This window comes from Pipistrellus kuhlii, unplaced genomic scaffold, assembly GCF_014108245.1.
Source record: "Pipistrellus kuhlii isolate mPipKuh1 unplaced genomic scaffold, mPipKuh1.p scaffold_m20_p_34, whole genome shotgun sequence".
Lineage (NCBI taxonomy): Eukaryota > Metazoa > Chordata > Mammalia > Chiroptera > Vespertilionidae > Pipistrellus > Pipistrellus kuhlii.
The window spans coordinates 4892192-4915591 of NW_023425534.1; the positions used below are offsets into that span (position 1 = coordinate 4892192).

The 23400-nt window shown below is 48.1% G+C and overlaps 2 protein-coding genes across 3 annotated transcripts; one reads left to right on the top strand and one right to left on the bottom strand.

Annotated features, from left to right (window-relative positions):
- On the bottom strand, positions 1-23400 carry EXOSC10 (exosome component 10). 2 transcript variants are annotated; one of them, XM_036461061.2, is made up of 25 exons: positions 23243-23400; positions 21075-21211; positions 19655-19778; positions 16863-16967; positions 16384-16549; positions 16118-16232; positions 14265-14340; positions 12666-12776; positions 12313-12456; positions 11615-11805; positions 10357-10513; positions 9934-10082; positions 9663-9713; positions 8699-8810; positions 7546-7596; positions 7313-7391; positions 7115-7224; positions 5385-5480; positions 5026-5100; positions 3787-3874; positions 2763-2836; positions 2098-2269; positions 1336-1397; positions 842-918; positions 1-138 (listed from the first exon to the last, which is right to left on the bottom strand). In XM_036461061.2, the coding sequence occupies exons 1-25, from the start codon at positions 23366-23368 to the stop codon at positions 108-110; spliced, it is 2679 nt and encodes an 892-aa protein (XP_036316954.1). In that variant the 5' UTR covers positions 23369-23400; the 3' UTR covers positions 1-107. The 2 variants fall into 2 exon arrangements, with proteins under 2 accessions (XP_036316954.1, XP_036316956.1); XM_036461063.2 differs by lacking the exons at positions 1-138; positions 842-918; positions 1336-1397; ... (1 more) ...; positions 2763-2836; positions 3787-3874 and adding an exon at positions 3913-4602.
- LOC118732067 (ribonuclease P/MRP protein subunit POP5-like) lies at positions 18131-18991 on the top strand. The gene is given in 2 exon segments (XM_036461100.2): positions 18131-18328; positions 18330-18991. Coding segments are annotated over 2 exon segments (507 nt in total). The 5' UTR covers positions 18131-18146; the 3' UTR covers positions 18655-18991.

A 23400-nucleotide genomic window follows, 5' to 3' on the forward strand; every position in this document is an offset into this window, starting at 1 on the left:
TTCCAGTAAGAATTATTTTTAATCGTTTAAAAATGAGTCTGTACAAAACCAGCACCACCATTTGGTGCTTCCAGTCCACGGGGGGATCCCAAGGTTCTCTTCCAACACTATCTCTTTGGCCAATTGTGCCTGAAACCCCTGCAGAGACGGCAGGAAAACAAGTTACTGCTTTCAGTTCGGACGGATGTTTGTTCTCAGCTATTTATAAAATGCTGCGGGCACTAACGATGCAGAACTGAGGGAGAACAGCTTGTTTGGCTCCTGGAGAATGGAGCAGGGCAGCAACTACCCCCTCCCCACACACACCCTCCACGTGTGGGTGGGCTGGGGCAGGTTCCTTCTTCATCACGCACACCCTGGGGCAGGGGTGGGGGACGTCCCGCCCTCGGGCCACACGAAGTCATTTTGTCCTGAGTTAATTAAATGTTTGACTAAATACTGTAGAACAGCTAATTTTTAAACTGATAATTTTGTACGGCCCTCAAGGATGTTATAAATATCCAAATGGCCCTCGGGAGAGGAGTTCCCCACCCCTAGTCCTTTGATCTCAGGTCTGCTCTAAGGATTAGGATTTAAATTCTCAACATTTGGTTTGTTTGATTTCTTTCCTCTGAAACTGGCTCATCTAGGGAAACTTCAATCCTACGTGCTCTGAGGTGGCCCTGGGAAACTGATAATGGGTGGGGAGCTAAGGAGGACGGACACTGGGCCCGGGGATGGGCTGAGACTGACAGGTGGCACCCCACACTCACTGCCCCTCTGCCCATCTCCGTTTCCCCCAAATCAAAGGGGGGGGGGGGGGAGGGGCGTGGTCCTGAGAGGCTGAGCCTCTACTACATACCTGTCTGACTTTCCAGTCGGAAAGGACATGCTTTTGTTTCCCATGGGCTGTTTAAGTTTTTTGGCTCCAAGACATTTCTGAAAAGGTAAGAAGCACAAAGACAAGGTGAGCTATGAAAGGAACTGGAGGGCTCCTCCCGGGCCTCCTGCTCCACGTGCCAAGTTCTCAGCCCCATTTGGCTCTGCCTGGCACCAACACCCACACGGGGCAGATACAGGCTTGTGCCGGCACCAGGGGTTCTGGCTTGCAGCTATAATTTCCATGGTAGCAAACACAGAAAAACACCCTTTACAGCCACACACCAGCCTGGATAATCTCTTAAATTTTTTTGTAACTGCTGGGATCACTGGTGTGTATTGTCTGTGCCTGGGAAGAAATGAGGTGAGGGAAAAGATATGCGAGAGGATTCCTGGGTGGACCGGTCTTCCCAGCCACAGAAGCGGTAAAAAAACAAGCACCAGGCACTCGCTGGAAATCCCAAGTGCCTTTCTTACCTTGCCAGACGGCGTCTGCTTATTTGGATCAAACTGGGAAGAAGGTTTGGGTTTGCTGCTTCCTGAAAGGTAAGAGTGATCATGTGAGTTAGCACAGGCAGCAGGCTCTCTGCTGGGCTGTCCTTCATGAGGAGGGACGTATGGCTGATGCCCATCACGCCCGGTTCCCAGGAGCGCAGGGCAGCGGGGGCCAGGCTTTCTCACAGCCCTGTCCTCAGGGGTCGGGGCGGGTGCTAAAGCCACTTTTACACCAAGGAAACCCAGCATTTGGGTGTGTGTGTGCTGGATGGTGCCAGTGTCCTTAACTTGGACTGAGGTGACCATCAGCCCTGCCTTCTCTCTCTTCTAAGGGACACCCTGACAGGAGGCTATCGCCAGGAATGCCATCTGCGCCTTCAAAGTAAACGGGCTCTACAGGCTAAGGCTCCAAAACCAGAGCTTCGCATCATAGGCATCGGGTTTCCCCACAAACAAGATCTGTGAGACTGTGTGTCTGAGAGAGACTGATTTGGACCCGGGCTACGGGGAGGAAGGGTGCAGCCACTGTAGGATGGATGCCTTTTTGCTAAACCACTTTAGTGGCCGGTGCAAGCCAGCTCTGGGGGCAGGTGGTGGTAGAGGGGGATGGGTTTCTCTGGATTGCTCTCCTAAGTGCATGTCTTGGGCAAGGCTGTCTGTGCTCGAGTCCCGCTTTCTTTTCTCCACAGCTGCCCTTCATCCGACCTGGACACACACCCAACCGGGCAGCAGATGTGGCCTCACCAGCAAAAGCCTTGAAGTCTGACTTGCTGTAGTCATAAGGGGTGAAATCTTTTTCCGGCGCTTCTGGCTCCTTCGGCTTCTTGGAAACTTTGAGTCGTTTCTTCTCCAGTTTCTGCTCTGGGGTCCCCGGGTCACTCGTTGCTCGCTCTCTCTTCATGGCGGCGTTTTCTAGCTGCAGGTGGAGCACACCCGCAGGAAGGAAGACGGAGGTGTGAGAGGAACCGCGGCCTCCGCTGTGCCACCCCGCTAGGGTTCGGTGCCCTCGGGGCGGTGAGATGGAGCAGTGATGGTGAGGGGTGTGGGCCGGGGGTGAGCAGAGACCACACGGGCCATTTAAGAAAGGCCTTCCAGGCACTCTGGCGTGAGAGAGAGTATTGATGGGGGCAGAGGACACTGTCGGCCGCAATTCCGATCTGCCGCTGGCCAGGCGGGTGCTTATTTACTAGTACACAAGCACAGGGGAAGAGACCAGCCAAGAGGCATCACAGACCAGCTTTCTGGAGGGGAAATGCGCCAGGCACTAATTGGTAAGCCAAAACGAACGGGAAGGACACGAGCATTGAACCCACAGCAGAGGGCAAGTCCTCCTGATATTTGAGGGACATCTTGACAATGACCCGGGGGACCTCGTTCCTAAAAGACCAAGCAGAAAAGCCAGCACGTACGGCAGCCTGCCGCCGGACAGACACGGCCTGCTCCGCCGCCTCTTTGTACTCCTCAGTGGCCTGGTCCCGGGCAGCTGCAAGAGAGAGAACTGTCCATGGAGCTGCTGACCTAGGCCAGGCTCCATCCCCACCTGCCTGACCGGTCCACGGATGACCAGTGGAGGGCCCCCTCCCTGCTGCTCAGCCCCCTGGCTGGTTCCACCTCGCTCCCAGCCTGTGCAGGGGGGCCACTGTCCTCAATCTGACACGATGATGACTCCCCGCCACTGCCCCAGACCTGGTCCTCTCCCAGAACCCACACCAACACCCATGGCCTATGTGACATCTCTGAAGATGTCAGTAAGACTCTCAACCACGGCATGTCAAGGACCAGAATCAACACCTCTTCGGCATCACACAGGCTCCCTTCTCCTGATGGAGACCCCATCTTTCTGGCTGCTCTGGACAAAACCCTCTTGTACCCACTGCGCCTTCCTTTCCCTCACATACCACATCTGACTCATCACCAAGTGCTGTCAGCTCTAACACAGGAACCTCCAGTTCTGACAACTTCCACCCCCTTCTCTGCTGCCGCACTGCCCGCCAGCACCCCTCACCTGGATGTCTCCTCACCGGGCTCCCGCCCCTGCCCTCTACACTCTGCTCCCTACCAGCAGCCAGAGTGCCCTTTCCAAAGCGTAGTCAGCTCTCGGCACTCCTCCGCTCCCAGCCGCCGAGGCCGCCCAGCTCACCCGGAGTGCTCAGCTAGGTCCTCAGCCCTGCCTCTCCCCAGTGCCCTCCACCTCACCACCGGCACCTCCTACCTCTCTCTGCGTAATGCCCACTGCCATCTGACAGAACATACAGTGAGGGGTTTATTGTCCGCTGTCCCAGGAGAAGGCACGCTCCAAGGGCAGCGGCTGTGTCTGTCTTGTTCACTGCTGTGTCTGTGACTCTGTCGAATGACTGAGTGACAGAAGGATGCACCAGGGCTACTCTTTAACCAACACCTGAGTGGCTGAGTTTGCAAGGAAGTGAAGGCTACCTGTTTGCTCAGCTGCCTTCTTCTTGGCAGTTTCTTTAGATTCTTTTTGTACCTGTACCTGGCTTGCCAGCTTCCAACGGTTGCTGATCTATAATGAAAACAAAACAAAAAAACTCCAAAACTCAGTCACCTAGGAATGCTTTATTTTTTTAATGAGGCGATGCAGGGCATGCTAGCCTAGTCACTACACACATTCTAAGTCATAAATTCCAGATCTGAAGACACAAAAATAAAATCTCATGCTGGCTTTATTTATAATACTCATTAAGAAGGACAAGATACAACTGTTCCAGGCCCTGGCCAGAGGCTTTCAGAGCATCATTCAACCCCTTCCACCGCCCTGGGAACAAGAGGCTCAGAGCAGCTACGTAACTTGTCCGCAGGGACACACACGGTTAGTACACGGGGGAGCTGGCACTCAGGAAGGACTCCTGCCAGCCCGAGCGCTCCTGTGACAGCACATTTACCTGCGGCCTGAGAGCACATCTAGGTGGCGGGAGATGTAAGCACGGTAAGGGATGGAGGGGTGTTGAGTGTGCCACACCCAGAGGGGGAAGAGGAGAGAAGGCAACACTTCTGCCTGACCCCCCCGTTCTAAAAACAACAAGCTAACAACCAGCGGCAGGGCTGCGGCCCATCAGGGTATTGGCCTGATTCTCGGGCGGTGCTGGTGAGCAGAGGGAGCCAGGCCACCCATCTGATCAGAGCAGGCACTTCCTGCAGGGAGGAAGAAGGCTGTTAACAATTAACACGCTGGCTCCCAGGAACATCTCATGGGGATCCAGGGAAGGTGTTTTCTTATTCTTATTCATAATGCTGTTAAAAACAAACCAAACAATATAAAACAGAGTGTTTTAAAATGTAAGCTGTCACCTTTAAGAGCCTTACATTAATAGTCACACATAAAAATGCCTAAAGCTGTACATTTAACATCTGGGCACTTTACTACATATAAATTAAAACCTCAATTAAAAAAAAAAAAAAAAGCACAAAAAAAATAAAAACAAACTAAAACCTCCCCCCAAAAGGCCTGCTTCTTAAAGGGCTTTCCCCAAAGCTCCGAGAACCGCGTTAAAGGCCTGGGCTTCCCTCTGAAGAAATGCTGGTATAAAAAGGGTTTCACATTCACTTTCAGGGGTTTGCAGATGGGTTTGTTTAAAACAGAAACTTGGTTCAAATAATTAGGGAGTCTCCCTTTCTTAGGAAGTCAGTCTTAGAAAGGATGACAAATCCACTTACTTCATAGATTTTTGATGTTGGGTCAAACTTTGCTGCCTGGGAAATGTGAGCATGGTGTTCTATCGAAGGCAGAAACTGGAGAAATGGAAGCAATCACGTTAAATGCTGTAAAAAATGGAATGTGGACCCAGGCTTCAGGGCACCCAAAGGGGATTTCTGGCCGGTTTCATCTCAGGACGCCTCAACTGAAGGCGTCACCCTGGCCTGAGCTCACCGGCGCTCAGAGGAGGTATTCCCGTTGGTTTCGTGTCAGAAGCCTCGGCTCCCCACCGGGACACTGGGGTCAACCCACACCTGCACCCTCTCTTCCTTTCCCGACCCATACCCCCTCTCAGCCCTAACACACAACTAACACTTACCATCCTGAACGGGTTTTCAAAGGACTCCATTATGCTCTGGGCTTTCTTCTGTGCGACTGTTAGCGGAGCCTTTCCGTTTTCTTCGGCACTGGGTTCCTGCAGAGACAGACAGAAAACAGTCACTTATAACTGTGATCATTTGGTGACATTAAGATGCAAGCAGGAGAATAGCAATGGCTATGTCTGTGAGCCGCTCCCATGTATGAACCACTACACTAGCCTGTCATACACCCTGAGAGTGTTTAATGTACAGTTAGAAAAGCCCTCACAACCTGCGAGGTGGGTGGTGCTATTCTCACCATCTTCCAGATGAGGAAACTGAGGCTTGGAGAGGTCAGACTTCCAGAGCCTTAGAGCTAACAGGCAGAACAAGGGTGAAAACCCAGGTCTGTCTGCTCTCGATCTTCAGGTCATAACCCGACATTTGCCTGGAACCCGTAATTACACACCTTTCTGAGTAATCGGTGACTGTGCAGCAGACTGCTGCTTCCAACTGGGTTCATAAAGCGAGTGCTATCCTGTTGCTTACTCTGTCAGTCCCCGCCGCTCAGAGCGGGGAGAGCACGGCCTCCGAGTGGGCGCCTCCATGTTCCCACAGCCACGGGGCACGCTCACACTGTGGGCTGCCTCGTCACCTGGACGGCTCATTACCTCTGAGGTCAGCTAAAGCTTCCGGACTTCTTTCCTCATGAATTACTGAAGCAAGATCTGACCTACGTTTATGTCATTAAGGGAACAGAAAGCTAAGCGCAGGCATACGCTCTGTGGGCGGCATCTCCCCTCCTGGCCTTGGCCCAGCATTCCGGTGTGACGGCGTGGCTGTGAACCGGGAGCCTGAAACCCGCTGAGCCAGGCAGCTTGTCGTCATCGGAATGTACGTTAAGCTTCGTACGTGTCTCTATCTAATGGACTGTGCTATGCTACTCTTTCTTGGCTCTTTCTAGAAATCATTGTTTCCTTTCTGCCACACCAGCTGCCTGCAGCACTGAGAGCTTTAGCCTCTTATCTTGGTCATTCCAGGAATCATCCATCCTGAAGAACAAAGGCACCTTGCACTTCCTTTGCAAAGAACCTGTAGCCAAGCCACTGGCAGGAACAGGAAGCCTGCTGAGTAGGACGGCCTGGGATAAGCTCTGTCACAACTCAGCGTGCATTCCAGAAGCACAGCCTGGCCGGGCTGGCCATCCTGTCCGCAGACTGAACAGAGTCACCACCTACCACTCCTCAGCCTCTTTCTGAACGGGAGACGAATCTCACCCCACCTGCTGGTGCCTGTGTATCCCGCTCCCCACTGTCTATGGGCCAAGAGGAAAGCTTGTCAGTTTTCTCTGACCCACACACACCCGGGCGGGCTGGCACTGGTCAGGGAGGAATGCGCAGGGCACTCTGCGGTTCATCAGAGCTCACTCCGTCCCCCGGGGGTCAGTGGCAGTGTGGAAATGGTCCTGCTGTGCCTCACTGGCCCACGCCCTCCTCCCTCCCAGGCATCAGTGAGCATCAAGATGCAATCCTTCCTTGGACTTTCTTCACACGGAGCTCACTCACGGAGCTTCCTCTACCCACCTCTCACGGACCCCCTTGTCCAGAGAGGCAAACCACCTCGTGATCTGCCTCCGTGCCTCTCCCCACTGCTGGCATGAGTCTCAGAGGTGGAAGCAGCCCGCCGGGCATAAAACCCAGTCCATTCCTGCGGGTCTGCGTCACCTCGCGGACGTTGCTGTGTGACTCACGTTGAATAATGTGATGACGGCGGTGGCGATAAGGCATTTGGAGTCCAGCAGGGCCTCGTCCTCTCCTCCTGCAGGGAAGAGGCTTGCCTGTTTCTGCACTGGCACAGGCCCTAGAGGGACGGAAGGCAGCATGGTCAGAGCTTACGGGGCATGTACCCGTTTCCCAGCCTCTCCAGACTCCAGAGGCCTCGACATTACCGTTGGCTGGGATGACAGGATAGCCATCTGAAGGGGCGTGGGAGCAGTCATGAGGTCCAAAGAGAACATTCTCCAATCTCTGCAGCGACAAGAGACCAACAGGTGCCATGAAACGCCTGCCAGCACGCAGGCGCTCCCGCCAGTGCGAGGCGCCGGCCTGGCAGGACGTTTGTTTTGCACAGGCTTGGACCCCTCTCCTCCCAGGGGGTGAGACAGCAGACACGTCACTGTACCTCAGGATTGGGCAGCGGTCCACTCCTCTTCACCCCAGCCGCTACTTCAGACTACACGGGAGAAACAGAGAATTACAAAAGTGGCTGAACTCGATGCCACACACATGTGTTCCTCAGCACAGACTGTGTCCCTTCACTAGACTGTGTTTCCCAAGAGCCCTGAGGTTTCCTTCTGCCCTTTATCTGTCCCAGTGCCTGGCCCTGTCACTGCCGAGCGCCCACCATCATCTGAGGACGGAAGACTAGGCCCTGGATCATGAAGGGGCACAGAGTAATTTCCAAAGAGCCTGAGAAGATTCTCCTCTAGGAACCTGGGTTTTTCTCTTTACTGGACAAAGTGTGGAGCTAAGACGTTTTACTAGTAACATGACACTGCCAATGTGCTTATCTTCAGGGTCTCTTCTTTCTCACCTCCAGGAAGCTGATTCTAAGTCTTCCTGAATCAATGATCGTCCAAAACTTACAAACATGACTTAGTACATATTGAAAATGCTACTGAGGCAACACATTAACTGTTCCAACACAACACAAATCAAACATGCAAACCTACGTGAACAGGTACCACAGGAGCGCGCACACCCTGGCACCTGAGCAGCACACGCACACTCAGCAGCTCTTCTGGAACCCTCCTGTTCTCCTAGCGTCCTCGTCCCCTGGCTTCAGGTTTGGGGTGAGCTGTCTTTGACTCCTCTTCCATTATACCCAAGTCCACCCACCATTCAGAGAGCACTCGGCAGTCCTTAGCGCAGCGCTGAGAGAAACGGCAGCTGTTTTCAACATCGCTTTTCTTCTCATGGTGCTTCTTGTACCTGCCCTTTCCCTTCCTGTTTGTGACCACCATCCTCATCAGGGCACTACCACTCACATCCGAGCTTCCTGACCAGAGAGCCTCCTCCATTTTATTCATGAGGTTAACTGCCTCCCAACAGGAAACCAGCCCAGTCACTAGACATTACTTGCTGTTAGATCATCAGAAATAAGGTCCTGAGAAGGATAAGCTTTCGCAGTGACTATCATAAAAAAGACACGCCCACTGGATTTTGAGAGCCATTTTTAGAATGGAGAGCTCTTTTATGTAGGAGACCACCAGGAGCAGACGCTGACATACAGAACAGGCCCGCGGACGTGGGAACCTCAGCAGAAAGGCTCTTACCTTCAGCAGGGGCATGTCCCGAGCTTGCTGGATTAGAAGATGCATCTCGTTGATTTGTTGCCGTACGAGAGGGGGGACAGGGTTGCAGCAAGCTATGATGCCCTGAGGTTCCCTGCAGACAAGAACACACAGCTCATTACTTAGAAACGCAACCCTCAGCCGGGACCGGTTTAGCTCAATGGATAGAGCATCAGCTTGGGGACTGAAGGGACCCGGGTTCGATTCCGGTCAAGGGCATGTGCCTTGGTTGCGGGCATATCCCCAGTAGGGGGTGTGCAAGAGGCAACTGATCGATGACTCTCTCTCATCGATGTTTCTAGCTCTCTATCTCTCTCCCTTCCTCTCTGTACAAAATCAATAAAATATATTAAAAAAAAAAAAAAAAAAAAAAAGAAACGCAACCCTCAAAGGCTTCCAGACAAGAGGACGATCAGGGCGGGCCAGAGGGCCATGGCACGGGGGAGACTAAGAAAGCCCTGATGGCAGGGAAGCGGGGCTGGCCGCTCCCACACTCCGCAGCCCCAGCCTGGAGCAGGCGCTGACAGCCGGCCTCCTGCTCCCGGGCCAGCAGAGAGGACCATGGCCCTGCTGATCTGCAGACCCACAACGGGATGAGAAGATTATGGATTTAGATTCTGTGTTTATTCTTCAATTGAGATCAAAAGACATTTAAAACCATGAGGCGCCTTCGTCTGGAGAGAATCCCTTCAAAGTGGGTGCCGGTGCCACAGGCTCAGAGGCAACATAGGACTCAGCATAAGGCACAACCACTGAAACGCTCCGGTGCAGAAGTTTCAGCTCCGGAATGGCAGCCCCAGGGCAGAAGCTCTCCATTCCTGGATGGAGCACTTCTTAGAGGCCGATCTCTGAGTCAGCCTGAGGGAATCAATCACGGAGCGTGCTTTTGAAGGACAGCATTCTCTGCTGAGAAAGTCGGAACATGTTCCCAGGTGCTCAGACTCACTTAGGCAGCTCTTCAGCTATCTTTAGCATCATGTGGTTTGGCAGTACGTATCTGGAACAAAACACACAATGGGTGAATTACATCAAGTTCAGCCAGCAAGTTCCATTAAATGCTATCACCCAGGGGAAAATGTAACCAGTTTTCATGGCAAAAAGAGATAAAGTCCATTATTTCCTTGCTACCAGATCTGCTCAGTCTAAGAGAAATGTTAAAAGAATCTCTTTAAAGAAGAAAGAAAGAAAAATAAATAGAAGAATCTCCAATCCCTTACCCATAGCTTTCGTCTTCCCTGCGCGCGGTTTTGTCCCGCCAGGCAAACAGGAGCTGGAAGGCCGTCAGCTGCTGCGTGTTGAGATGCTTCTTTTGCTTCCGATACAGTTCAAGGTAGGACTCATCCGTGAAGATAGGTTTGATGAATTTCTGCAAAATGTTTCACAATATTCACAATCAAAATTGTGCCCTGGTGGTGAAAGCCTGGGGGGGGGTAGTGGTGGTGGAGGAAATGGTGGTGGCTAGAAGGGGTCAATCGGAGAAAAAAGGGGACATATGTAATATTTCCAATAATAAAGATTAAAAAACAACAACTGTGCCCTGGGCTCTTCAAACGTTTGGCTCTCTTCATAAATGTAAAACGCAAGGAAAGAACTGGGTCATCAGCAGAAAGGAAGTTGGGTTCGCGTGCCGGTGGCCTTACCTTGAGGCAGATGTCCCTGCTGCGCTGCCACACCACCTGCAGCTGGGCGGGCTGGCCGTTGCCTCGCTCCCACAGCTCCAGCCTCATCTTATCATAGATGTAAAGCAGGTAATGGGTGTCATCCCGGGCGTAGTTCAGCATTTCCTCGGGCAGAGGTCTGGAATCACAACGGGGGAAGCTTTCACTCATTTCCCTCAGCAGCAGCAGCAGAACGTGTCTGCTCGGTGGGTGCTCAGACTCGCTTGGCCCCCTCTGCTGTCAGATTCCCTCACAGCTAAGGACAGGCCTACCCGGCTGTGATAGGAAGGGCAGCAAGACAATGATGTTGAAAATAAGGGCTTTGTCGCCTGAGTTTGAGTCTTAGCTCCAGATATCTGACCTGCATAAGTCACCTAAGCTCTCTGAGCTCACTTTCCAGACCTGTAAAATGGAAAGGCCCCTCGTAGGCTATTGTGAGGACCACATCCCTCAAGTTCCTAGCTTGGTGTATGGCACATGGTAAGGGTTAACTAGTAGGTAGTGGCTTTTAGATTTCGTCAATTTTCATGTTTTATTCAGACTTTAGGTTCTCTTTATAAATTTTGACATGCAGAACTGGAGAGAAGTTTAGTGGCTTCTTCATACAACAGCCCTGCAAGCTTACGGAGAAAGCTAGTCACCTGGAAAGAATCAAGCTGAGCAAGAATTCCAAAAAATGTGGCAGGACGCCATCACAACCCTATCTTATAGTAAACACTTCTTATGAGGCTATCTTTACTTCTTAAACTTGTACTTATTGACTTATCATATTTTAATTGGCTTTAGAGAGGAAGGAAGAAACATTGATTTGTTGTTTCACTTATGTATACATACATTGGCTGATTTTTCCATGTAACCGGACCAGGGATCGAACCTGAAACCTTGGCCTATTGGGATAACGTTCTAACCAACTGAGCAGCCTGGCCAGGCTCCACCACATGCCTTAGCCTATGGGAGGTCATCTCACACATATACAACCACCCCTATTAGGAGATCTGAGTTCAGATGAGATGTCATGGGCAAATGCTGACATGGCGCATCTCTTTCAACAACTCTTCCATGGAGCAGAGTGTAACACAGCCCTGCACAAGCCTACAATTCCAGTTTCACTTATGCCAATGGAAACAGTTCAACTCAAGACTCAAACAGTGTTAGAGGCTGAACACAGGTCTCCATGGATGAGGTTAATGAACACCCACTTTCTTCTACACCCACATTTCCTCGTCAGGAGCAAACTGACCGTATTCTCCAGTCAGCCAGCTGGTACTGCTTGTTGGATTCCACATTGCAGTAGTGTTTCAGCAGATGGTCGAGCGAGTGCCGGCCCAGGTTAAGAAGGCGCGCTGCCTGATGGGTATCAAACATGTTCACGACGTACAGCCCGAAGTCCTTCTGCAGCCATTCTATGTCTGAGTCAGCACCATGGAAGACCTGCAAACAAAGCCGGAGCCATGCACACACTGTGTAGAGACCCCTGTGCTCTGACGTGAACTCTGCCTCTAGGTTATCAGAACACTGGAATTAGAAGCCAGAAGGAAGATGAAGATGGTTTGAGTTCTAAATGCTTCTTTTAATTTGGGCCCCAGCCTTCTACACTCCTAATTGCACACTCTTAAAAGTCTGCTAACAGCTAATGATTCTAAGGAAGCGGCTCTGCTTGCTTCAAGGGTAGTCATTAAGTTCAAACAATCTTGATGGCACAGGCTCATTGCTGTAGTCATTAAAATGATTTAACATTTTGCTGCGTGGTAATGAGGTAAGTCTTAGCTGTTCTATCAGAGGTTTAGAAACAAAAGCAGTTTAGTGTGTGGTACCCTAGTGTAGGAAATTACAATTTCTCACAATTTTATTGGGCCTATGTTGAAATAATAAAATAGTAAACTGAAAAGCACTTAAAGTCTTGCGCTTACAGGCAGGAGCTGAGAAAGGCTGGCTGACCTTGACAATAGCTGGGTCCGTAAGGCTCTCGTTGAGAATGTACATGTCACTTCGCAGCTCCAGGGTGTCCACAATGAAGTCTTCTGTCCGGGTGGAAATCTGCATGAGGCAGGTCAGCCCCAGGAAGCTCCTGTAAGAATGGTGCTAAAACACATGGGAAGAAAGAAGAACAGGAAAAACGGATTTTACTAGGCGCTCCTCTACTGATTGTGAACAGTCAGCATGAAACACAGTTGTAGGATTAGTTACTTTTTACCAAAGCATAGATTTAAATTAGTATTAATTTTATATTCCTCGAGTAGGTGAGCTCACAGAAAATGTAAAAATTTCACTCCAAGCCATTTACAAATTACCTCCAAGTCTATCGCAAATTCTTGACACTTCAGGAGCTTCTCGTTGAGTTCCACTAGTTCATCCAGGGAAGACACGAAATGGCAGGGTGTTTCTCCCACAGGCCTATATAACTGGTCACAAAAGTCCAGGCAGGGAAAGAGATGAATGTTAAGAATCATCCTTCACTAAAGTTCACAATGAATTAAGAGTTCAATAACTGATACAAAGCCATAACCTACTAAGGGTCGGCAACTAAGTAATTGCGGGTTTCACACATATATGGCTTCAGTTGAATTTTTAGGTTTGCAGACGTAGTACAAATGTAAAACACATTTTGTTATTTGATAGTTGGCTATTCAGCTGTTAATCAGTAAAAAAAGTTTTTTGATCTGTTTTGTAGTTTTCGTTTGGCGTTTGTTGAAAAATGGAAAATCAAAAGGAACATTTTCGTCATATTTTGCTTTTTTATTTCCGCAAAGGGAAAACGCATCGCAAGCTCATAAAAAGTTATGTGCTGTTTATGGTGACGAAGCCTTAAAAGAATGGCAGTGTCAAAATTGGTTTGCCAAATTTCGTTCTGGTGATTTTTCACTCAAAGATGAAAAACGCTCTGGTCGTCCAGTTGAAGTTGATGACGCCCTAATCAAAGCAATAATCAATTCGGACTGTCACAGTACAACACATGAGATTGCAGAGAAGCTTCATGTATCACATACATGCATTGAAAATCACTTAAAACAACTTGGCTATGTTCAAAAACTCGATACATGGGTTCCTCACGAACTGAAAGAATCACAGTTAACGCAACGCATTAGCAGCTGTGATTTGCTAAAGAAACGTAATGAAAATGATCCATTTTTAAAACGACTGATAACTGGCGATGAAAAATGGGTTGTTTACAACAATATCAAGCGGAAAAGATCGTGGAGCAGGCCAGGTGAACCAACTCAAACAACATCAAAAGCTGATATTCATCAAAAGAAGGTTTTGTTATCAGTTTGGTGGGATTACAAAGGAACTGTCTACTTTGAACTCTTACCACCCAACTGAACGATCAATTCTGATGTCTACATTGAACAACTAACGAAATTAAACAATGCAGTTGAAGAAAAGCGGCCCGAATTGACAAATCGAAAAGGTGTTGTATTCCATCATGACAATGCAAGGCCACACACATCTTTGGTCACTCGGCAAAAATTAATGGAGCTTGGTTGGGATGTTTTGCCACATCCACCATATAGTCCTGACCTTGCACCATCTGATTACTTTTTGTTTCGATCTTTACAAAATTCCTTGAATGGTAAAAATTTCAATAATGATGATGATGTCAAATCGTACCTGATTCAATTTTTTGCTAATAAAAACCAGAAGTTTTTTGAACGTGGGATTATGATGCTGCCTGAAAGATGGCAAAAGGTCACTGATCAAAATGGGTAATACATTACAGAATAAAGTTATTTAGTTCCATGAAAAAATTGTTTAAAAAATCCGCAATTACTTAGTTGCCGACCCATATTTTAAAGATATTTAGGGAAAGCCAAAATTGTACCAGCTAATCTCGTTGTTTGATTCTTCCTGGGCTACTCAGATACCAGCCATAAGGTAAGTTGGGTGCTAACCTGGGGTTGTGGCTTTTGAAGGACTGAATCCGGTGGAGTGAAGTGATCTAGTTCGTATTGATAAGGGTGTGCAAACCTGAGTAAATAAAACAAACAAACAAAATCTTCTTTTTACTAATTCCATGGTTCAAGGTAAAACTGTTTTACTCTAATTTGTAAAAACAAACGGAAGCCAAAACCGGTTTGGCTCAGTGGTAGAGCGTCGGTCTGCGGACTGAAAGGTCCCCGGTTCGATTCCGGTCAAGGGCATGTACCTTGGTTGCGGGCACATCCCCGATAGGGGGTGTGTAGGAGGCAGCTGGTCGATGTTTCTCTCTCATCGACATTTCTGGCTCTCTATCTCTCTCCCTTCCTCTCTGTAAAAAATCAATAAAATATATTTTTAAAAAAAGGAAAAAAAAGACCATTGTGAAAATATTTCCTCTATATAAAAAGCATCATTATTTCTCTTTTTAAAACATGTTCTTAATTGTTTTGAGAGAGAGGAAAAGAGAGAAGGGAGAAACAGAAACATCAATTAGTTGCCTCCTGCACGCCCCCTACTGGGGAATGAACCCACAACCCAGGAATGTGCCCTGAATGGGAAAGGAATCAGAGACCTCTTCGTTCATAGGTTGATGCTCAACCACTGAGTCACACTGGCTGGGCAAAAACATCATTATGTCAATGATAACTGAAGTGCATTAAAAAAAAAAATTTCAGGTGATACTTGCTTGTCCTTAAAGTAGGACAATTAAATCTATTAAAAAGATTTAAGCCCTTATTTGCAAAGAACTGTATGGCCAGTGTTGTGGATGATACAAAAATGCAAAGTATCTAATTCCTTGTAGTTTGGAATAACAAAGTTGTGAAGTGAGAGAGGGTGGGGCAAATATGGTTGTGTATAAAATGATGTCTTTTTTCTGTTCTTCCACCATCTTCTTGTGTGAAAATCCCGAGGTTCTGGGCTCCTGCGGGCAGGGCCGCCTCTCATTACCTTCGTTTTTTTCTTTTCTTTTTCTTTTTTTAATTTTATTGATTTTTTAACAGAGAGGAAGGGAGAGAGATAGAGAGCTAGAAACATCGATGAGAGAAACATCGACCAGCTGCCTCTTGCATAGCCCCTACCGGGGGTGTGCCCACAACCAATGTACATGCCCTTGACTGGAATTGAACCTGGGACCTTTCAGTCCGCAGATCGACGCTCTACCACTGAGCCAAACCGGTTTCGGCTACCTTCATTTCTTTAGCACTTAACCTGTGGCCTACAATAGAAAGCTGGGGCTCATGGAGTGCTCAGACACACTGGCTATGTGTGAGAAAAAGACTAATACTAACAGTTTTAATCACCTTCCTTTATTCTGAGGACAAAGTCCTTTTGTCTGTTTTAAGCAAAGGTTTTCCATAATGCTTATTCTGCCAGTCAAAAACGCCTTTTCCTTAATTTATTAGTGAACCTTAGCTTACTGCTCGAATCAGTGATACAGAGAAAGAACAATTTAAGAAAACTTGGCCAAAGTTCTGTGTGAAGTCAGCATCTCTAATTCTGTTTTCACATCCGCACAATGGCGCGGGGAGCCACTGCCCCCTCACAGGACTGCACCGAGGGCCAACAAAGGCTGGTGCCGGCAGGCCCTCCACAAACACAAACGGGAGAGAAGGCGAAAAATTCTTTGTGTCCATTTAGACATTTTACAAAAGTAAAGCCGAGTGAAAATGTGGCACAGCATAAGTTTGACACAAGAAAATGTGATATAAAAATACGATATATAGATGAGACCTATATAATTTTGTTAACCAATGTTACCCCAATAAATTCAATTAAAAACAGCAATGCGAATGTGGCATAAAAGTTCCGAGAGGCAAACACTTACATGTCCTGCTCCACCTGCTGCGTTCTCTGCTGATGGATGAAATCTGCCAGAGCAGCCGGGACATCCAAGTCCTCAGGGCGGTCCTGCGGGCACTCCCGCCTTTCTCTGGAGAGCGCTGGGGACCCAAGCAGTGACACACATCACAGAGTCAGCACATGTGCACCCTGGCGAGGGGCGGAGGGTTACGCTCCCTCTGAAGAAAGGACCATGGGAGGGCGACCTTTTCCCTTTGGCTACTTTTGATAGGCAGAGTGTGCTCTACTTACCCGGAGGGAGGGGCTTCTGGGCATTGGGCTTGATGAAGATTTTAGGACGAAATGGAGTGTTGGAATTGTCAATCTTCTCTCGGAATTTAAGCTGAGGTCGGATGATGTTTTTTGCATGAAGCAGCCGGAAAGTTTCAGATTTTGTTTTTTTGCTATATTCTCCTGCCTAGGATCAACAAATACAATACTTTATAACACAGCAACTCAATGAATTAGAAGAATAAGTTCCAATTTATGCCTTCCAAGAGTCATTCATTTAAAGAATGTGTGTGGGGAAAAATGAATGTGTGTGTGAAACTCTGGGGAGAGGAGTAGGGTGGTGTGCAAAGTAGAGAAGAGGGTGTAATAAAGGTATATCTGTTTATGAGAATGAGGAGGCAGTGGCCAGTTCTGCATCCAACAAATTAGAATAGAAATGTAAACCTGAATGAGCAAAAGCTGACATCAGATGCTGCAGGGAATGGGAGAGAAGCCCTCACCTTACGGTTCCAGCTGGACACGATTGTCTTGGGGACCTGCAGTCCTGTGGGGAGGACAGGCTGTTGATTCTTATTCACACCTGATGCTTCATCCAGTAAAATACCCTAAGAGTGGAAGAGATATTATATTAGCTCAGTATTTCCTTTTCAGGGTTAACAGAGTTAATTACCTAAAAGTTTAAGAGCCATATTCAGAGACTTATATGTGAGAATAGATATATATATATAAGAACAGACAATTATAGTTTTTTTTGTTTTAGTTTTTTAATATATTTTATTGATTTTTTACAGAGAGGAAGGGAGAGGGATAGAGAGTTAGAAACATCGATGAGAGAGAATCATCGATCAGCTGCTTCTTGCACACCCCCTACTGGAGATGTACCCGCAACCAATGTACATGCCCTTGACCAGCATCGAACCTGGGACTTTTCAGTCCGCAGACCGATGCTCTATCCACTGAGCCAAACCGGTTTCGGCTAAGAGCAGACAATTAAAGCATTATCTGTTCAAAGACAGGGCAGAAATCAGCCACTCCGGATCCTTGTTCAACTTTTTTTTTTTTTAAATTATTATCTGTGTACATATTTTACCATTGCCCCCCTGTTCAACTCTTTTTACAGTTCTGAATTGGGCTGAAACTTCAAAGCTGATTTAAAGCTGATTTTGGCCCGCCAAAATAATTAAAAAGACCTTAGACTGCAAATAATAAATCCAGGACGGTGCTTACAATGAGGTGAAGCGTGTCCTGGCCTACTTTGTACTGTGGAAGCAGATGCGGGCTATTAGCTGGGGCACCACTAACAAAAGTGCACCCAGGTGACAAAGGTAGCATGGCGGGACATGAAATCAGAAGACACGAGAAACCACAGAAGTACCTGTGGGCATTCAGGCTATGGAAGAGAGGACCTCAAAGGACACGAGAGTCTGATTTAAATGTCTGCAGCACCTTCACAGGGCTACATCTGTTTTGGATAATCTCTGTGTATTTCTGTAAATAATATTCTGCTGTAGAATTCTGTGTCAAGGCAGTAAGCTAGATCAAATGATCCACATACCCTTCCAATCAGGTGAGTCCGAGTGTTTAGCAGATTGTGAATAACAGTAAAAACAGAGTTTTGGTTGGACTTTGCATCCAGAGACTTCTTCTCTTACAATACAAACAAGATTTGCAAATCTGGAAGGTAGGTTTATAATAAGGCACTTTAAAAATAGGGTTCTAGTTAGTTCCCATTGGCCATCAACAGGCACCAGCTTTGCGCGTCGGGAGCCGGAGCGGAAGTCGCCATGGTGCCGTTCAAACACAGGTACCTGCTCTGCGAAGTGGTGTCTGACGACCCCCGCTGCCGCCTGAGCCTGGATGACCGCGTGCTGGGCGGCCTGGTGTGGGACACGGTCGCCCGCCTGCACGGGACCTTCGGCGGCGCCACCTGCTCCATCGGCTTCGCGGTGCGATACCGCAACGCGTACTGGAATAGTGCTACTTCGATGCCGAAAGGAGTTCTACCAGCTTGTGTGGTCAGCTCTTCCCTTCATCACACACTTGGAGAACAAAGGACACCGTTACCCGTGTTTTCTCAACACCTTGCACGTGGGAGGTACCATTAGAACATGCCAGAAGTTCCTGATTCGGTACAACCGGAGACAGCTGCTGATCTTGTTGCAGAACTGCACTGATGAAGGGGAGCGGGAAGCCATCCAGAAGTCTGTCACAAGAAGCTGCTTGCTGGAGGAGGAACCGGGCGAGGAGGAGCTTTCCGATGGCGGCGAGGCGGCTGCTGCAGCAATGGAGTGAACCCCTGCCGGCTGCACGGTGCCCAAGCTCAGCCCACTTGTAGGAACAGGGCATTCTGGGAGGCGCTGGATCTTCTACATTCCCAGGATCTCCTTTCTCCATCATAGAATGGATGTTGCTCAAAGCCCTGACACATCTGATAGATTTGTGGCTTTTGCCTCAACCTGCCCTTTCATGTCAGGCTGGAACTCTCTAATCCCCCCGAGTTCCTGACCCTGGATCTCTGAATGGCTTTCGGTTAAGAATGACAGGTGATAGCTACTCCCAGCTCACAGTCATACTAGCTGATACTTTAACCTACTTATAAGAAGTATGTCTAGCTGACCTGAATTAAACTCACAAAACAAAAGGCTGCCCTGTCCAGGCAGCTCAGTTGGTTAGAGCATCGTCCCGATTACGCCGAGGCTGCAGGCTCGATCTCCAGTCAGGGAACATACAGAAATCAGCCAATGAATGCATAAATAAGGGGAACAAAAACCAATGTTTCTTTTTTCCCCTCTAAAAACTCAATGAATTAAAAAAATAAAACAGAAAAAAAAAATAGGGTTCTACTGGGCATGAGTTTGAAGGGATATACTTGAACACAATTGCAATATTTTTTAGGGTGGGGGAAAGCCAACTATAAGAAGAAAGGAATGTATAGGCAAGGAACGCTAAACTTTCTTTTCATTTCCTAAGGTGCCTGTTGTTTTTCTTTTCATTTTCTAATAATATAAAAGCTCTTTATTTGTTAGTTATCTTAAGAGTAAGGTGCAGCCGGGACTGGTTTGGCTCAATGGATAGAGCGTCGGCTTGGGGACTGAAGGGTCCCGGGTTCGATTCTGGTCAAGGGCATGTACCTTGGTTGCGGGCATATCCCCGGTGGGGGGTGTGCAAGAGGCAGCTGATCTATGACTCTCTCATCGATGTTTCTAACTCTCTGTCTCTCTCCCTTCCTCTCTGTATAAAATCAATAAAATATATTAAAAAAAAGAAAAAAAAGGTAAGGTGCAATACTCACCACTCTTTCCAGAATAACATCATTGGTATCAACCAGTAAATCAAACTTGTCCTCCAACTCAGTCACTTTACTTCTATCTTTAATGTTGCTTCGACATCCATGGTACTGCATTACCTTGCTCATGCTAAGGACAAGGAAACCAAGATGAGTTTGTATACTTTTATTCATTTGTTTACAGTCTTAGAGAAAGCTTGAAAGGCTTGGCTCAGACTATTTCTAATACCTTATGATTGAACTAATAAAACTTGCACTCTTATTAAAAACATTGTGGCCATGGCTGGTTTGGCTCAGTGGATATAGCATCGGCCTGTGGACTCAAGGGTCCTGGGTTCGATTCGGGTCAGGGGCATGTGCCTTGGTTGCGGGCACATCCTTGACGGGGGGTGTGCAGGAGGCAGCTGATCGATGTTTCTGGCTTTCTATCCCTCTCCCTTCCTCTCTGTGAAAAATCAATAAAATATATTTAAAAAAACAAAACAAAAAAACAAAACAGAACTTTGTGGCCCTGCCCAGTGTGGCTCAGTTGGTTGAGCATCATCCAATGCACTGAAAGGTTGCTGGTTCCATTCCTGGTCAGGGCACATGCCCAGGTTGTGGGCTCAATCCCCTGTAGGGGACATGGAGAAGGCAGCTGACTGAATTCTGCTCTCACATAGATATTTCTCTTTCTCTCTCTTCCTAAAAATAAAAAATAAAACGAAAACATTGTGTGGCCTTGGGAAATTCACTACATCTCGCTAAGACTCATCTTTTAACTGAAAAGTTGGAAGAAATTACCTCAAAGCTGCCTTTGAATTCTAAAAAATATATAATACAATGTAAATAATGTATTCTGCAGTCATTGTTTTAACATAAAATTTAAAACATTTTCTAAATGTGTCATGCAACAGCTAGACCAGTGTTTGTGTATCGTCTGTCCTAAAATCTTATCAGAAAGCTAAATGTTGTGACTTTCACTTGTGTGAAAGAATCCTGAATCCAGGTGGTTTTTATATGATCTGAAGAGAAACCAGAGTATGAATCCAGGTGGTTTTAAAAATATATATATTTTTGATTTTTTACAGAGAGGAAGAGAGAGGGATAGAGAGTTAGAAACATCGATGAGAGAGAAATATCAATCAGCTGCCTCTTGCACAACCCCTACTGGGGACGTGCCTGCAACCAAGGTACATGCCCTTGACCGGAATTGAACCCAGGACCTTTCAGTCCGCAAGCTGATGCTCTATCCACTGAGCCAAACCAGTTTCGGCCTGAATCCAGGTTTTCATGTCCTATATAAAATCAAAATCCACTGTATCATTTTTATACTTCAGAGCTTTTTATAGCACAGGAAACTGTGGTAAATAAAACCCACACACATTTCAAAAAACTATATTCATTTCTTTAAACGTGAAAAACAACAACAGTATTTAGTACTTACCACTGAAGCAACCTGTCGCCCTGTGTCTCACAAAATACCTGGAAGCCAGGAAAACTTCGGTAGAAATCATACTCATCGCCAAACTGTGGTAGGCCCCCAGATGCCTTGGTGACAGCCACTACTGACCCAAGAGCAAACTGCCAAAAACCAGAAAAACAAGCATGTTTTAAACATCTACTACATACAACACATTGTGCTAGATCAGGATGGGGAACCTTTCTCCTGCCAAGGGCCTTTTGGATACCTATAACATCATTTGTGGATCATACAAAACAATCAACTTAAAAATTAGTCTGCTATGTTTGGTCAAACATTTAACTCTCTACTGATGCCTTGGCAGGGCCAGACCAAATGATTTCGAGGGACTTACAGTGCCCACACCTGTGCTCGATGATGAAGACATACAATCTCACAAATATTCACTTGGTGTTGATTTTACCCCAGGCTCTCAGGATACAATGGTGAAAATGAAACCAAGTTCTGGAGCTTACATTCTTGGGAGAGTGGGGAATGAAAGAACAAATCTATCTACCTATCACCTATCTATAAGCCTAATATGCAAAATGTCCCTTCTGGAGTTCAACCAATGGGGAGTTCCATCACTCACTATGACATGTGTTGACCACCAGGGGGCGGCGGGGGACAAAGGAAGGCCCCGGCCAGGGGCCAGCAGCTGCTCGGGACCCTACCAGTGCACGAATTTCGTGCACTGGGCCTCTAGTACATATATAATACTAGTATCCTAGTATTCAAAACGGCCTGGGTTTGAATCTTGACTCTGCTACCTACTAACTGCGATCTTGAGTAAGTTATTTCATTTATTTGGACCTTAGTTTCCTTCTTTGAAAAACAGGCATCATAAAAGTGCCTACCCCTTAAGTTGTTGAGAAGATTACAAAAACTCATAAAATCACTTAGGATCACTAAGCATTTAAAACCAGTAAAAGCACAGTCTAGATCTTTTGGATGACCAACTGGTAATGGCTACTGCCCAAAACTGGACTTCTGTTTATGGTTCAGTTCTTGCCAAGCAGTCCTCTATTTTAATTGTGTGATAATGAGAGGAAAATCCTGACACTGCTATCATAGATAATGCAAATGACTCCATTGTGAGTTGTGAAATGGATGTTTCCCAAGAAAGAAAAGAGAGCCCTAGCTGGTTTGGCTCAGTGGATAGAGCATCCACCTGTGGACAGAAGGGTCCTGGGTTCGATTCGGTCAAAGGTTATGGGCTCCATCCCCAGTAGAGGGCGTGCAGGAGGCAGCGGCTCAATAATTCTCTCATTATTGATGTTTCTCTCTCTCTCCCTCTCCCTTCCTCTCTCTGAAATCAATAAAAATCAATATTAAAAAGAAAAAGACGGAGGAAGTGGGAGCTCAACTCACGTTGGGGTATGCAGCCCGTGGTGAGCCTGAAAGCTCCCCATCAGGACCATGGCTAGAGGTCCAGGAACTTATTCAAAGCCAAATAAATGAGTTAATAATAGCATCTGCTAAAAATAAAGTGGCTATAACGTGGGTGGAGTTCTGGGGAACGTGTAGTGCTAACTTACAGATCATACAGTGTCACGGTTTTGTAAGAGCCCTGCAGGAGGCGTTTAAACCTGGTTTTATGTTCGTTCCTAGTGGAGCAGCATCGCACCGATCATTTACAGGAACCCGCTCTGTGTTCCTTCGAGAAGGCATGGCCAGTGTTCCACGGTGCCCAGAGGAGGAAGATTCGGGGGCAGCAGTAACAGGTGACAGTAAGCCCGGGTTTTGGGGCGGTGCAGCACCGGAGCCCAGGAGAGGGGAGGGGTGCGGGCCCTGGTGCAGGAGAGGATGCGGGCAGGCGTGGGAGACATCGGGCAGCCAAGCCCCCGGACAGCTGGCGGAGTGTCTCAGGCGGCGCGGGGGCGGGATCGGAGGGCTGGGACATCGGGGTGACAAGGAAGCCTGTGGAGAGGGCTCTCCTGGGAGAACGAGGGCTCTGGGGAGCGGGGCGACCCTCAGCGGTCCGCGGGAGACCCCGTCCCCGGAAGATGTAGCGAGAGGCTGAGTGTGGCGCTCGGACTCCGCTGAGGTGCGCGCCGCCGGGGGGCGGCCGCCGAGAGGGCCGGGCCCACTCCTCTCCGGCCGCGGCGGCTCCCGTGCTCCCCCAACCCCTCCCCGAGGCCCCGCGGACTCACCTTCACGAAACTGTCCGCGTCCGGAAACCCCGGCAGCACCATCTCCTCCTCGGACTTGGCCGCGCTCGACGGGGATGGGGCCTTAGACTCCGCGGGACTGGGAGGCGCCATCTTTAATGCCTGCATGGCTCTTCTCGCGAGAGTGACGCGGCCGACGC

Excerpts from the sequence above, each read along its gene's own strand:
- EXOSC10 (XM_036461061.2), bottom strand. The coding sequence starts at position 23,368 with ATGCAGGCATTAAAGATGGCGCCTCCCAGTCCCGCGGAGTCTAAGGCC. Across the intron at positions 8,811-9,662 it reads ATAGCTGAAGAGCTGCCTAA|GGAACCTCAGGGCATCATAG; the intron begins GTGAGTCTGAGC and ends TCTTGTCTGCAG. Across the intron at positions 139-841 it reads CCGACTGGAAAGTCAGACAG|GGGTTTCAGGCACAATTGGC; the intron begins GTATGTAGTAGA and ends CCGTCTCTGCAG.